This window comes from Notothenia rossii (genome assembly GCF_949606895.1).
Source record: "Notothenia rossii genome assembly, chromosome: 8".
NCBI classification, from domain to species: domain Eukaryota; kingdom Metazoa; phylum Chordata; class Actinopteri; order Perciformes; family Nototheniidae; genus Notothenia; species Notothenia rossii.
Window position 1 is genome coordinate 54784226 of NC_136906.1, and position 14722 is coordinate 54798947.

The 14722-nt window shown below is 41.1% G+C and overlaps 1 protein-coding gene across 3 annotated transcripts in view; it reads left to right on the forward strand.

Moving 5' to 3' along the window:
* cnih3 (cornichon family AMPA receptor auxiliary protein 3) overlaps positions 1-14722 on the forward strand; it is a 140379-nt gene that overhangs the window by 66902 nt on the left and 58755 nt on the right. For all 3 annotated transcript variants that reach the window (XM_079644275.1, XM_079644273.1, XM_079644274.1), the window contains exon 3: positions 6793-6840. In XM_079644275.1, the coding sequence (XP_079500401.1) occupies positions 6793-6840 (48 nt within the window). The remainder of the gene's footprint in view (positions 1-6792; positions 6841-14722) is intronic.

Genomic DNA, 14722 nt, shown 5'->3' on the forward strand with positions numbered 1-14722 from the left:
CGAGGGGGAAATCTTCCACGGGAAACACCAGCGGGTCCAGAGGGACCTCCGCGGCCCCCTCCGTGTCCGTTTCCCCCTCGATGTCGTCAGCCGCCTCCGACTCTCCACTAAACACAGCACACAACTCACATTTCCCTGCCGTCCGTGAACGCACCCCCATAGCCCCCGCTAGCTTAGCAAACCCCGGCCAATTCGTTCCCAAAATCAGAGGGTGCGTAAGGCGAGTGCTAACTCCAGCCCTGACTCTATGCTTTTTCCCCTTATAAGAAATTTCCAGCGTCACCTCCGGGTACTGGTGAATATCCCCATGCACACACCTCACCTTCACCCACGTTGCTTCAATCAATGCCCCAGGCCGAACCAGGTGCTGATGGATCATCGTCTGATTACAGCCCGTGTCCATCAGAGCCTGGTGTGTACCCCCCTGTATACCTACCGGTATACGGTACGTCCCTTCCAAATCGGGGGCGGCAACTGGCGGTCCTGCAACCCGAACCAGCTGTCCGACCTCCATGAGAGGACACTCCCGTCGGAAGTGGCCGGGCTGCCCGCACTGCCAGCAATCCTGCCCTGACGTCTGAGGAGCCCCCTGTGGTGCCGGACGACCAGAAGCGTAGGCCGGACCCTGGGGAGAGATAAAAACAGGAGGGTAAGGTAGAGCTAGGGGGGAAAGTGTCGGGGCTGCGAGGTTGGGGCCGTGTGATGGTGGGGAGGGAAGGGCAGCTGCTCCAGGAAACCTCCTCCTCGGGGCTGGGACGGGTCTGCCCGCTGAGACGGCTGGTGGTCGGGGCTCCTCTTTCATGCTCCGCCGGGGAAGCGAGAGGTGGTCCTCCGCAAGGACAACGGCTGCTTCCAGGTTGGCGGGGCGATGGCACTGGACCCAATTCGCCGTCGAAGATGGCAGGCCGGCGATTAACTGCTCCAGCGCCACCTGCCCGACGACTTCCTCAGCGGAGCGCACCCCCGGCTGGAGCCAGCGGCTCGCTGCATCCAGGAGCCGCTGCGCGTAGGAGAAGGGCCGGTCAGCGTCCTCGAAGGGGAGGGCCCGGAACCGGCGGCGAAGTCCCTCTGGCGTGCTGCCAAGCCGGTCCAGGATGGCCTTCCTCAGATGCTTGCTCAAGGGCACCACGGCAGGGCAGGAGGTGCACTGGGACCTCTCCAAGTAGAAGTCCACACTCAAAATGTAGGTCTGGTCGGGGACTTGAACCGGCGATCCTACGGCTCACAGTCCAAGCCCCTAATGACTGCCATATATTTAGTCCCTAATTTTGCTCTCAAAGTGCACCAGATTGATGCATTTAACTTCAACATTTAAAACAAATCTTCCCGGGGGAGCTTGCCCCCGGACTCCCCTAGAAGAGGTGAGGTCCACCACCTGCCCACACCCCCTGTTAAATTGTCTCACCCACATTGAGGATGCTTCCTACGCCCATGTTTTATTCCATGTGTCAAGTCAGGCAAATTGGGTCAAAATGTTATTGCATCAATGATCTGTTAACATTAAAATCACTAAATATATGATGTAACTATTTTGCTCTAGGCAACTCAAGGGCTCAGGTAATGTGATTACTATATGAATAATTATCCAAAATAACATAAAATGCATAGGGTATTTTGTTAACTAACATACTTTCGTCGCCGGCCGGCCGATACATGCCGCGCATTAAGTGGGCCTGTCTGTCAATTAATCCCTGGGCCACTTTTTCCCCCCAGTCCGCCCCTGGCTCCACGCCTGTCTACCCCGCTTAGGTTCAAGTCTTACTTGAGATAGGGGGGGACATTTATCCCACAGTATTTAAACATACTTGATACAAGTGGAACATTAGCATTACAAACACCCTCTTTCACTCCACCTTTAGGGGTCAAATGCCAAATTAAACTTACCCCGTACACTTCCTTTTTGAAAATATTCTCTTAATTAGTCTTCATAATTATTTAAAGGTCAATGTAATGCCCTACACCCTTCAACTTCCCATCTCCCCTTCCTCCAACTCTTGTTTATACTTCCGCGCTGCTCTCGCTTGTCAAGCAAATTCTCGCTAAGTAACATTTCAAAGAGACATCAGCGTAATTGCTTGGTAATGAGTAGACAGTTGCCGGTTCGTGCACACACACATACTGACAAACACAGACACACAATGCTGTTCCAGCCGAATATATTTACGTGTCCTCGTTCAAACCCGACAGGATATGAAGCAGAGGGGTGATGTGAGTTGGCCCATCTCTTGATAAGGTGTGTGTCTCAACAGGAAATAGACATTAGCAGTTGAGATAATTGGCTGGGCCTTTCATGTGCGTGTTTGTAAGTATATATGGATAAAGGTGTGTGCAGGAGGTGTAGAATGAGGTCATATCAAGGGCAGAGGGAGGTTTGCAATTATGCGTTTGGAAGAACTTGAAAGACTTCCTGTACACGCAGCAGCAATCTTTAAAATACCACTATGAATACACGTTTTTAACCCAACCACACTATCCTGCCGTTACTCCTTCCAATAATGGATTCCCTTTTTTGCCTGTCATGCTGCCACCGTACATTGCACTTCAAAGTCTAACTTTTTTCAAATTAATTGGCTTTTTCTTTCACTTTGAGACATTTGAAATGATAAAAGGCGATGGCATATATTCTTCCAAATTTTTTCCCACGCTTCCTTCCGTTGTAGGTAACGTCCCATGAGGTATTTCCCGGAGATGAGAGCCAGAGTTGTGATATTGTAGTTCAAGTTTTTTGAAAATATAGCTATTTTCTTACTTTCCAAGAATTGGATAAGAAATGTGATACCACGTTTATATTTTGTGTGCATAAAAGCAGTATTCATTTCTTTTTTTGCTACTTGCGGGCTGCAGATTTGTTTTCCTGACATGCAGTAGCTTACTAGCGCCTTACGGAATTGCCAACAAGTACTCCAACTCATACGACCAAATTGGTCGATTGTTCAATCGCTTATTACGACCTATAATCGTTTTGAAGTTTTCGACCTCTAGTGCTCCTGTTGAATGCAAACGCTACGGAGGGTCGTATATTCACAAATAACCCTCTCTGGAAAATCCTAAATTGTAGGATAGTTTGGCCATTAAAATGCTTTTTGATTAGATTTCTAGCGAGATGTGTATATTGTACTTTTAGAATCCACGTCCAGTGGATGTGTAGGATCTATAGTTTGATAGATATTACGAAGATGATTTGAGGTCTCGCCAGGAGAAGCTGTAACGGCAGCGTCCATGTAAAGTTAGCGTCAACCCTCACGGGTTGAAAACAGTATTTCCGGCCTCGAAGTTTTCATAATAAAATCGTATTCCCCTCACTGTCAAAGGATTTAACAGTGATATCTGCCAAACTCATCCACTAAAAAACATCATTTTATCCTTGTTGACCTTTAAAAACGGAATTTTCCCTTGCCTGACTCTCCTGTATTTATTTGTTTCTCCTAACCTTTTCTAACCTTTCCTAGCAGTCAGCATCAAAGTGCCTTACCTCATTTGATTCAGGAGAACCTCAAGTTCAAGTTTGGTTAATTTAAAGTCCAATTCTTACCTTGACTGTGTGATAATAGCTGAATTTACCAGCACTTTTCAAAAACGCCAGTACAAATGTTGTTTTTTTTTACTGTTTACTCCGCCAGGATCATCGGGATTTTCTTTTTTATTATTTATAAAGCTGGATTTAGATGTTTTAAGCTTCCAAATTAAATTGAATCTGCATATTATGTTCCCTGAGCAAGTTACAGTAATTTATTACAATAATATCCTAGGCGTTTTTCACTGAAAAACACCAAGGATATTATGGAATAATAAAAACGAAATGCATTTGCATATTTAAATTATTGATCGTGTTTGTTCTGTCAAAAAAAGGTTGAGAGTAAAAAAAAAAGATATTAAACCATAAATTCTAAAAGTACAATATACACTTCTTGCTAGAAATCTAATCAAAAAGCATTTTAATGGCCAAATTATTTCACAATTTAGGATTTTCCAGAGAAGGTTATTTGTGAATAAACGACCCTCCGGAGCGTTTGCAATCAACCAGTAGAGGTGCTACACTTTAAAACGTTACTATGGGTCGTAATAAGCTGCTGAACAATCGACCTATTTGGTCGTTTTTTGTAGGAGGACAGGATGGGAATTGCATATTCATTTATGTATTTATTTCTTTCTGCCAATCTGGCCAGAAATTCAAATATTTACTCCTTTGCTTTACCAAGTTATTTTGGTTATTTGGCTTAGGGATGCACCGAATATTCGGCCACCGAAGATTATCGGCCGAAAATGGTTAAAAAGGCCCTTTCGGCTTATCACCGAATGTCAGAGAACAGAGTTACGTTTATCATACTCCGCATATTTGTCCGGGTGTTTTGATTTCAAGTGGTGGAGTAATCCCAAAGTGGTGAAAGTCTTTGCAGTTACACCCCCTCGAGAAATGTCAGCTGAACACGTTTTACAAATCGCAATCCGCGCCTCTTTCTCTGATATTTTGAAATATCTCCAAGCGGCAGACATGTTGGTTGTGAGCCAGCCGCGAGCATGGTCGCGCGCCGTGGTTGTTGTCGCCGCGTTTTGATTACGTAATCTCAACAACACGTTAGGTTACCAAACTTATAGGTGCATTTGTTGTTGTTGAAGGCCTGGCTGTTACAGTCTTTATTTACACTATTTGTTGTAGGTCTGCTGGCCTAGATGTTTATGCAGTTTTAAAGCACCTTGGCTTTGTTCTGAATGCACTTTGTTGTAGTTATCCTACAGAGAAAAGAAAATGCACTTGACTTGGAATTAATGTACTGTGTGCATTCAAAAGTGCTGAATAAATGTTTATTGACCCATAATAGTGATTATTATTTAAGTTAAGTTTTGCCATAATCATGTATTTTTCTATAATCAGGTAGCTGAACAACATTGGTAAAAAAGGATACATTATATATATATATATATATATATATATATATATATATATATATATATATATATTTCTATTAATCATTTTCGGCCTTTCGGCATTTGGTTTTTGGCCAACTGTTTCCTATTTTCGGTATCGGTTTCGGCCAAGAATTTCCCATTCGGTGCACCCCTAATTTGGCTCTTTAGTGACGATATGCTCCAGTTGGTTTACCAGGCACCTGCTGACTTTGTCTGCTGTGATGCTAGTATACAGTCATTTAGGACCATTGTCACAGAAAACATCAAATACACTGCTCAAACATAGTTAATAAAAGTGACAAGAAAAATAAAAAAAGTTGCTCTATCTATGGTAGGGCTAGCTTGCCAAGTCAAAAATACATGTATATTGTTCTCCATCTTTGGGTATGATGCTGTTGCCAAGGTAGGGGGCCTCACTGCCCATACAGTGAGTTAAACTCATTTATCATGGGTACTGTGTGTTTTAAATATGAATGCCAGTTGTGGTTGGGCGTATGTCTATTTTTGTTCATGCCTCTAGGACCTCTAGTAAGGGTATTTCCCTCAAGTGTTGTTCAGAAAGTTGGTCCCCAATGCAAATAAAAACCAGTCCGTGTGTACATTGTTCATACAGTCATTGTCATCACAGCTCTCTCCCTGTGCCACACACTCGCTCACACACACATTCTTTAATGTTCTGTGTGGGCATTAATGTTTTTTTATACACTTTGTCGTTCCCGTGGTGCCACAGTTGTTGACGTTTGCAGCCTGCTTATTAGAAGTAAAGTCAAACTGACTGTCCACAAACAGCAGGACGCTCAGATCAATTTATGATTTATAAGCAGCCAGAGTTATGCATCGCCCCCTGTTGAGCCAAGTCAAGACCTGAATGCGTCGCTATAGGAATTAGTTAATATTTGATGATTATGTTAAAAGCTTTGGTGAAGTGGCGGCTGTTAGAGTCAGCATTGTGGCAAGTGCTGATTTAAGCATTTCACAGCTTTTAACACAAGCTGAGAAACACTCAATACTCAATATATTATAGAAAGTTATATAAACACAATAACTAAAGTGACTTAAGGGCAAATGCACTCTAAATCCTCCAAATTTCTTATGCGTTAACTTCCTGCTGTCAAACCATATTACACATGTGGAATAAAAACTAAATGTAATGACCTCCTAAGCTGGTCCAGTGAGGTCTTCACTTGTCACACCTTTCAAAACACATTAAAGTGATATTAGGAAAGTCATATGTGACCCTTACAAACCAGGGGATGATTACACATGATCTTAAATGTATCGACCCCAAGACACCTTAAATGCATCACCAATACATGCATCTTTTTTATGCACCATTCAAAAATAAAATAAACTATAATGCTTTGCTCGCATCATTCCATTCACTTTTATGAGGAACAGTTACATATATTTAAGTTCCAGTTGTCTTTGAGTTGTCTTTGTGTTCAATGTCCAGTATGTGTTCACTGAACCTTGAAACAGTGCACCTATCCTAGTTTTACGACTTACAGTTTTATAGAAGTCAAGGAGAAATGACCCTACTCATAACTTGATTTCTTACCTCAGTAAACATTGTTAACATAAATTGATTCTCAATCTTAATTGCTACTTTCAAGTCTTCCTTAATACACTATGATGTTAGTTAGCTTTATTAGGATTTGATTTAGAGGAAATTAACGGTTAACGAGTGTATCCTTTAGGGTGGGGCTACCTTGTTATTGACAGGCTTTGTCGGGTCTGCTTTTCGTTTTCTCGTCTTATTTCAACCCTTTCACAATATTTCAGTTCATGAATTTTAAGGTTTTAGTTGCATCTTTCAGTCATAAGTAAGAAGATGTTCTATAAAAACTAGTGAATTGCAATCGTATCTTTTCTGTCTCCTCACAGAGGGAGAGGCTGCGGAACATTGAGAGGATCTGCAACTTGCTTAGGAAGGTAAGCAGAGAGGGACACACATTTTGGTTTTGAATTTGATTGGTACCTGTCTTGTCATAGAGCATATAACCCTTTTGCTTGGTATTGGATATACTCATCACTTTTAGGAAAATAAGGCTTCTGCTTGACAATTAAGAATTAGATTTCTGAATATGTGGGATTAAACTGCCGAACACGTGTGATTGCCAATTTATCTCTGCAATATTCCAAAATCCTGTTGCATTTTTGAGAGGAAGCCCTGGCGATGCTAACTTCGATTTGGCCTACAACAATCTGTCATCACTGCACCACTCTATTTAGAGCTACATATCAGTATTCTATAGGGGTGTAACGGTTCACAAACATTTCGGTACGTACCTCAGTTTTTAGGTCACGGTTCGGTTCGGTACTTTTTCCGTACAGCAGAAAAAATTATCACAAAACATAAAATGTTTTTGGGGTTTTTTAAATTAGTATTAAACTGTGAATAATGTATTCACTCAAATAAATACAAAATATAATAAAAATAAACATTAAGGTGCAGCATTTCGATGAACTGAAATAATCTGTATTTGAACTTTACTGTACTAGTACTCATAAAACATAAACTATTAGTTTTGGGTTTTTAATTATTATTAAACTGTGAATATTCACTCAAATAAATACAAAATATAATAAAATAAACATTAAGGTGCAGCATTTCGATGAACTGAAATAATCTGTATTTGAACTGTACTGTACGAGTACCTAAGCAGCCAGTTTGACATTATGACTTGCTTTTCATTGTATTTTCATGTTTTTTTTTAAAGATAAATTTACTTGTTCACATTGCTTGCAGAAAGGTGAAGGATTATTTGAATTATTTGAAGTATTAAAGTAACGGGGTATGACAGGAAAGTAAAATCTGGTATATTCATTTTGGTGTCACCTTATATATGTTCATGTGTGTTAAATTTGAAGGGACAAAGTATCCTTTCCTCCCCCAATATATTGAGGTGAATTCTGTGTGCTTAGAGAAGAGATGGGAGCATGGGACACCCTTATTTGGAGATAGTGCCGAGGCTCTGGAATGCTTCCCTCGTAAAAAAGGGGGTGCGTGACACAATCTTGTAGCAGATGTGTATGTGTTTTCATTGAAGTAAATATAAATGCTACATGATTACTGGTCAACTATACCTCTGTTCTTATTCTTTCATGTGTGGGTACTAAATGGCTACAAACATTGTGGAGAAATTAGCTTAAACATCTTTCATTACTCTATATGAAATGGAAGCAGTTTTTTATGACAGGGACGAGAGAGGTGGGGGAGGGACGCATTCCAGGAGTTTCAGCATGTCAATTGTCAGGGGAATCGACTTGTTTTCAATAGAGGTGTGTGGTTAGTTACTTTGTGTTAATAATAGCAGTATGTGTAAAGGAAGCTGGAAATATACAATGTGAAACCTTTTATTTGAAGTAAAGATGTGAACAATAGCTCAAACAAATGGAAGGGCCATAGGTAAGCCTGAGAAGTTTGACTATTTGGAAAGCATCTCTAATACTGCTTAAGAGCATAGGTAATGTGTTCCTCGTTGTTATTGATATGAAAGTAATTAACATGTATTACGTATATTTAGCCAACTATAACAACTATATCTTAAAACATACTTTTAACTTGTGTGTGGCAGTCAGGAGGCGGGAAGATGGACTCAGGGACACAGGGCCATAAAGGAGATGTGTGTGTGCTGGCTAAAAGCTGCTGTGTCGCACTGATTGGGTGCGACAGGCCATGTGTTGATCTCTGCCAATAAGATGACCTCTGGGGGAATGCACGTACACACCTCCTCCTGTGTTTTAGTATGAAAGCCTGTGTTTTCCTTTGGTTCGCGCTCTTGTTTTTCACCAGCCGTTCCTGAGACCTGTCTCACACGGGTGGTAGAACCTGAGCCCGGAGTACTCTGCAGAGTGCTTCGTGATTTCTTTGTATTTGTATCGTTACTGTATATCATTAAAAGCAGGATTATTGTTTAACTTGTATTCTGGTGTTTCTTAATCCCTCCCTTTTCCCGAATTCACCTAGCTTGTCAAACGACACGCGGAGACGAGGTTGGATTTGCAACATCCTCCAAATCTCCAACAAAGGGCAGATCTGCTGGCACTAACAATGTCTCCTGCTGTGGAGAACACCCTCTCGCTAGGGACAGAGGTAGCAGATACAGCCAGGTAGCGCTTTGCTAACATAGCAACATAAGGATATTTGGCGTTTGTAATAGCTTTTGCTCGGTCTGAACTTTTTGCGAGTGGTGGAGGCTTAAATGCTAGCGGGAGTTTGGTTTGCACTTCAATCTTTTTTCTTTTGGTACCGGTGATATTCCCGTTCGGGTGATGCCTTTTCAAATGACTTTGCAAGTTTGATGTATTGCCAGCCGCGTAACCAATTTTAGTTGAACAATGCAGACAAACAGCTTTGGTTCGGTCCACCTCTCTTTGTCCGTCATCCTTGTACGTAACTGCGAAACCAAAATGTTCCCAAACCGGAGATTTCAATGACGGTGGAGGATTTTTGAGCTCAACTTTATCTGCGTTCGCCATTTTGACAGTTCCTCAAATTACTGACTACATTTGAACGCATCCCTGTGACCAGCTCTCATAGTATGCCTCTCGTCGAATGAAATGACTTGCTCGCTCTATGACGCGTTGAACCCAATGTGAGGAAATTACTCTGAATGCTGCGACCCAGCACTTGAGATTACTTCCAAAAAGTTGTTCACGTTCTCAATTTTTTACGTTTAACTTTATATTGGTTCGGTACACTTCGGTACACACGTGTACCGAACCGAAGGGCCCGTACCGAATAATTTCGGTACCGTTACACCCCTAGTATTCTACAGGTCTAGATTCAGTAGTTCAGTATATAATGCATTTTTGATTCACTTCTCGTCCTGCCTCATGTTGACATCAAAAGGGAGACAGAGATGGAGAGCCATGCAGACTATGTTGTGTGTCTGTGTTTAGCCAGTTTTCCTTGAGGCTTAAAAGAGGCCTCCTCCCAGCGTCAATGTGACATCTGTTTCTCCCTCCACCTCACTAAAACTCACACTGTGCTGCACGTCTCATGCATGTGTGCACGCCAGTGTGTGTCTGTGTGTGTTTATGCATCGGTTGAACAGCTAATCTTGGTTATCAGTGTTGTCAACTCCAGCCCTCGGGCCCTCCGCTGGCCCCTGGGGGGGAACATCCCCCTGCAGTGCTTTTGCAGAAACAAATACATGCTTTGACATGCACGCACACACACACACACACACACACACACACACACACACACACACACACACACACACACACACACACACACACACACACACACACACACACACACACACACTTGCAGCTGTGACCTACTGTGCAGGGATCATGAGTGGTAACTGCACATGTGCTAACACAAGCAGCAGTTAAAGAAGTAGAGTATCACCCAGTTTATGTTTACTATATGGCTTTCCAATCAATATTCAATATATGAAAAAACGTATTCCAAAGCCAGAGACCCTCTAAACCTGTGATGTAATCAATATATCATTGGATTAGGCACCTCAGGGAATTTTGATTTCTGGCACAATTTCTTCCGTATCAGTTATGGTTTGATGTTTAATTTAAGCAGGGGTCACCATGCCTGATTAATTGCCTGAAAGATCAATGAACTGGCCCTTGGGTGATCGTATATATATCCTTTATTTAACCAGGTAAAAGACTCATTGAGATTAAAATCTCTTTTCCAAGAGTGACCTGGCCAAGAAGGGCAGCATGTACAAAGTTACAACAGATAAAACACAGACATGACAGGCAGACAAATACAGCTGTAAAACACAAATAAAATGGCACAATAGCCAGTCAATATGCGAAGTAAAACAAACTATTAAAAATCATTCAAAACTGGCAAAATTGTAAACGATTTTAGGATATACGAGCACTTACATCTACCAATGGTGTCGTGTTCTCTGACCTCTAAGATGGACCTGAATTCCCCCATAGTGATTAAATCTGAGAGTTTCAGCTCCTTCTGTACATTGTTCCAAGCTGTGGGAGCAGCATATCTAAAAGCTGTTTTACCCAGTTTTGTTCTCACTGTAGGTACCAGCATCTGAATGAAATCTTAGGAGCGCAGGCCATATAGACTTTCTCTTTGACACATATATGTGCAAATGTAGGAGGGAACCAACCCAAGCAGAGATTTATAAATAAAACCCATCCAATGGGAAAGTCTGCGAGCAGACAAAAATTGCTAATTAGCAGCAGCATATAAAGTGCAATGGTGTACTCGATATCCACATCCAGTGATAAATCGTAAGGCACAATGGTACACAGTATCCAAGCTCTTTAAGCATTGGTCAGAGGCATTCATGTATAGCAGGTCACCATAATCTAATACAGGTAAAAACGTTGCAGATATTAAATGTTTCCTTGTCTGAAAAGAGAAACAGGATTTATTTCTGTAAAAGAAACCTAATTTTATTTTTAGCTTTGAAACAACATTTTCCGTGTGTAACTTGAAAGACAAGTTCTGTTCAATAAGAAATCCCAGATATTTGTAAGTAGTGACCCTCTCAATGTCAGTCCCTTGTGCAGTACAAATATTGGGTAGAATAGATGGTAACTTTTTGCCATTCGAAAATATCATCACTTTGGATTTTTCAGCATTTAATACCAACTTTAGTTGATATAAATGGGTTTGTATGACATCAAAGGCAGACTGGAGGAAATCTAGACTTTGCTCTATAGAAGCGGAGGAACAATAAATAACAGTGTCATCTGCATAAAAATGGTAAGAAGCGTTTGCTAAATTATTACATAGATTATTTACATATATGGTAAAAAGAATGGGTCCTAATATGGAACCTTGTGGCACACCCTTTGCTATCAGGAGGAAGGAAGAAGAGGACCTAGAAAATTGGACGCATTGGGTTCTCGCTGATAAATAATTTAAAAACCAACCTAGAGTATGCCTAGATAAGCCGATACTGTGAAGTCTTTCCGCCAGGATGATATGATCAACTGTGTCAAATGCCTTTGACAAATCAATAAATAGAGCTGCACAATACTTTTTACAGTCCAATGCCTCAATGATGTTGTTCACCACTTTAATAGCAGCAGTTGTTGTGCCGTGTTGTTTTCTAAAACCGGATTGGTGCTCTGACAAAATATCATTTGTGTCCAAGAATAATTTAAGTTGTTCACTGAGAAGCTTTTCAAGGACCTTCGCTACAACAGTTAATTTTGAAATTGGCCTATAATTATTAACAGATGAGGGATCCCCTCCTTTCAGTAAAGGAAGAACATATGCAGATTTCCATATGTTAGGAATCTCATTGTTGGAAAGAATTAAATTAAAAAGATAAGTAAGCGGCTCAGCTATAGAGTCTGCTGCTAATTTAAGAAAATGAGGAGGAAGTTTGTCCGGACCTGCCGATTTGTGTGGATCCAGATTCTGCAATGCTTTATGGAACTCTATCGCCTCGATAAAAGTGAAATTGAATGGCTGAGCCATGGGGTGGGATGAAGGTGGTGAGGAATCAACGTTCTGTCCAGGGTCCGAATGTAGGGACTCAAACAAAGAACCAGATGAAATAAAATGTTCATTAAAGCAGTTGAGAATGGCCGATTTGTCAGTGAGGGTTTGCGAGTCTGTGACAATGCAGGCTGGTAATTCATTTTTAGTTTCTGTTCCAAATGAGTTTTTTATTACCTTCCAACATTTCTTTGGATCATTTAAGTTACTAGTAGTATTAGAAATGTAGTACTCAGATTTAGCCTTTTTAACTAGGAATGTGAAATGATTTCGGAGCTGTCTAAAAACAATCCAATCCACTTGGGATTTCGATTTTCTGGCCCTTGACCAGGCAATATCCCTTTCTTTTAGAATGCTGGCCAGTTGAGGACTAAACCAGGGATTTTTTTTCGCCCTTTCACACTAAATTTGCCAAAAGGAGCCTGTTTGTTTATAATTCTAGTAAAAGCCTCATGAAAATAATCCCATGCCAGTTCAATGTCACTAATGAGAGAGATCTTGTTCCAATCAAAATCCCACAGGTCATGAAAAAATGCTTGCTTGCAGAAATGTTTAAAGTCACGTTTAAAACTATTTGTGGTCTTGTTTTTGGAAGCTTAGCTTGCCTGATTGTAGCTATAGCGCAATGGTCACTCATATCATTTGGAAAAATACCAATATCCAAAAACTTATGAGGCGCATTTGTTAAAAATAAATCGATAAGAGACGATTTATCTTGGTGTTTAAGATTAGGACGAGTTGGGCTATTGATAAGTTGCGTAAGATTAAAAGAGTCACAGGTTGATTTAAAACTATCGGAGACAGAGGACAACCAGTCCCAATTAAAGTCTCCAGCAATTAAAATCTCATTAAAATAAAAGCAAGATAACTGATCACTCAGTGATGATAAAGCCTCAATGCTTGCTGAAGGGGGTCTATAGCACCCTACAACAGTGATAAACTGACCCTTAAGAAGTTCAAATTTCAGCGCAAGTAGTTCAAATTGTCTGCTAAGAGACACAGATGATTGGATGGTGGCATTACATTTTGTTTTTACATAAATTGCAACACAACCACCTTTTCTGGGACGGTCACAACAAAACACATTGTAACCCTTAATTGCAATGTCTTTGTCCGTGATAGATTTCTTTAGCCAAGTTTCAGATAAAATAAGAACATCATAATCAGAGGATTTTGCCCAGATTTTCATGTGGTCCATTTTAGGAAGTAGACTTCTGACATTTATGTGGATGATACCAAGACCCGACCTTGCTTAAAAATATATCAGGGGTACTCAAACAAGTAAAATCTGGTCCAGGGTTTGGATGAACATTTCCTGATAGGAGGAGCAGGATAACAATGAAACATTTCCTTTTCACCCAAGTTGTTGTTTGCATAGATTCATTATATAGGCCTATTACTCTCTTTCCACCATAGGAATATGAGTTAATTGAAAACAACCAGTTATAAGGAATAAAAAGACGAATAAGACAAGGTAGAGTCATGAGATCCTTGGAGATTAGAATGCTCCAATTTACAGAGCTCTTAAACAAAGTAGAATCCCAGTTTTTGTCTTTACTAGGGAAGACAAGACGAGGCACATTTTGGTCTTCACACCCTTCACGCACCTCATATGGATGGAGAATAGTCATTAGGAGAAACATGCTGGGTGACATGTGTCAGGAGGTAGAGAGGGCCTGCTGAAGAAATCCATAAATCAGCACAGGAACGCCGTCCACGTTTTCCGTCCTGCCGAAGTTGAGAAATGCCAGGTCAGCGAGCTGAGAATCCGGTCCGGACTTTCAGTCCTCCCGAGAACGAAGATGATGTTGTTTGACGTCTCATGTAAACAGGAACACAAGCCCAGTCATGCTATGCTTTAGTTTAGCTCAACGAACCCGTTCTTATTATACATCCATGAACGAACCCAGTCCACCAAAGTCCAAAATCAACCGCAACACAGGTGGCGTTTCAGCTCCGGGAAGTGAGCACAGGCTCCGCAGTCCAAGCGGATAGAGTGGTCCCAGGAACGGGGCAGTAATGTCAAATCAAATGGATTTCTGGCAGGTAAAAGTTTTTGGTTTTGCAGTTTGAGCAGTTCCACTGTCTGATTTCCCACATGGATACTTTCAATAATCCTGTAGTGTAGTGAACTTGAAATGTTACCGGAGTAGTATTTTACAATTTGGTGGCTAAAACTGTAGTTTTGACTGAAACGTTATTTGAAAATACTGCAGAAAAGACTGGTGCATTCCAATTAATGAATATTTAAAGGTCCCCTATCATACTCTTTTTCCCCAATATAGTGTAGGTCTCAAATATATACAAAACATGTCTCTGAAGTGTTTGGCTCGAAATACCAAACAGATCATTGCAGCATGC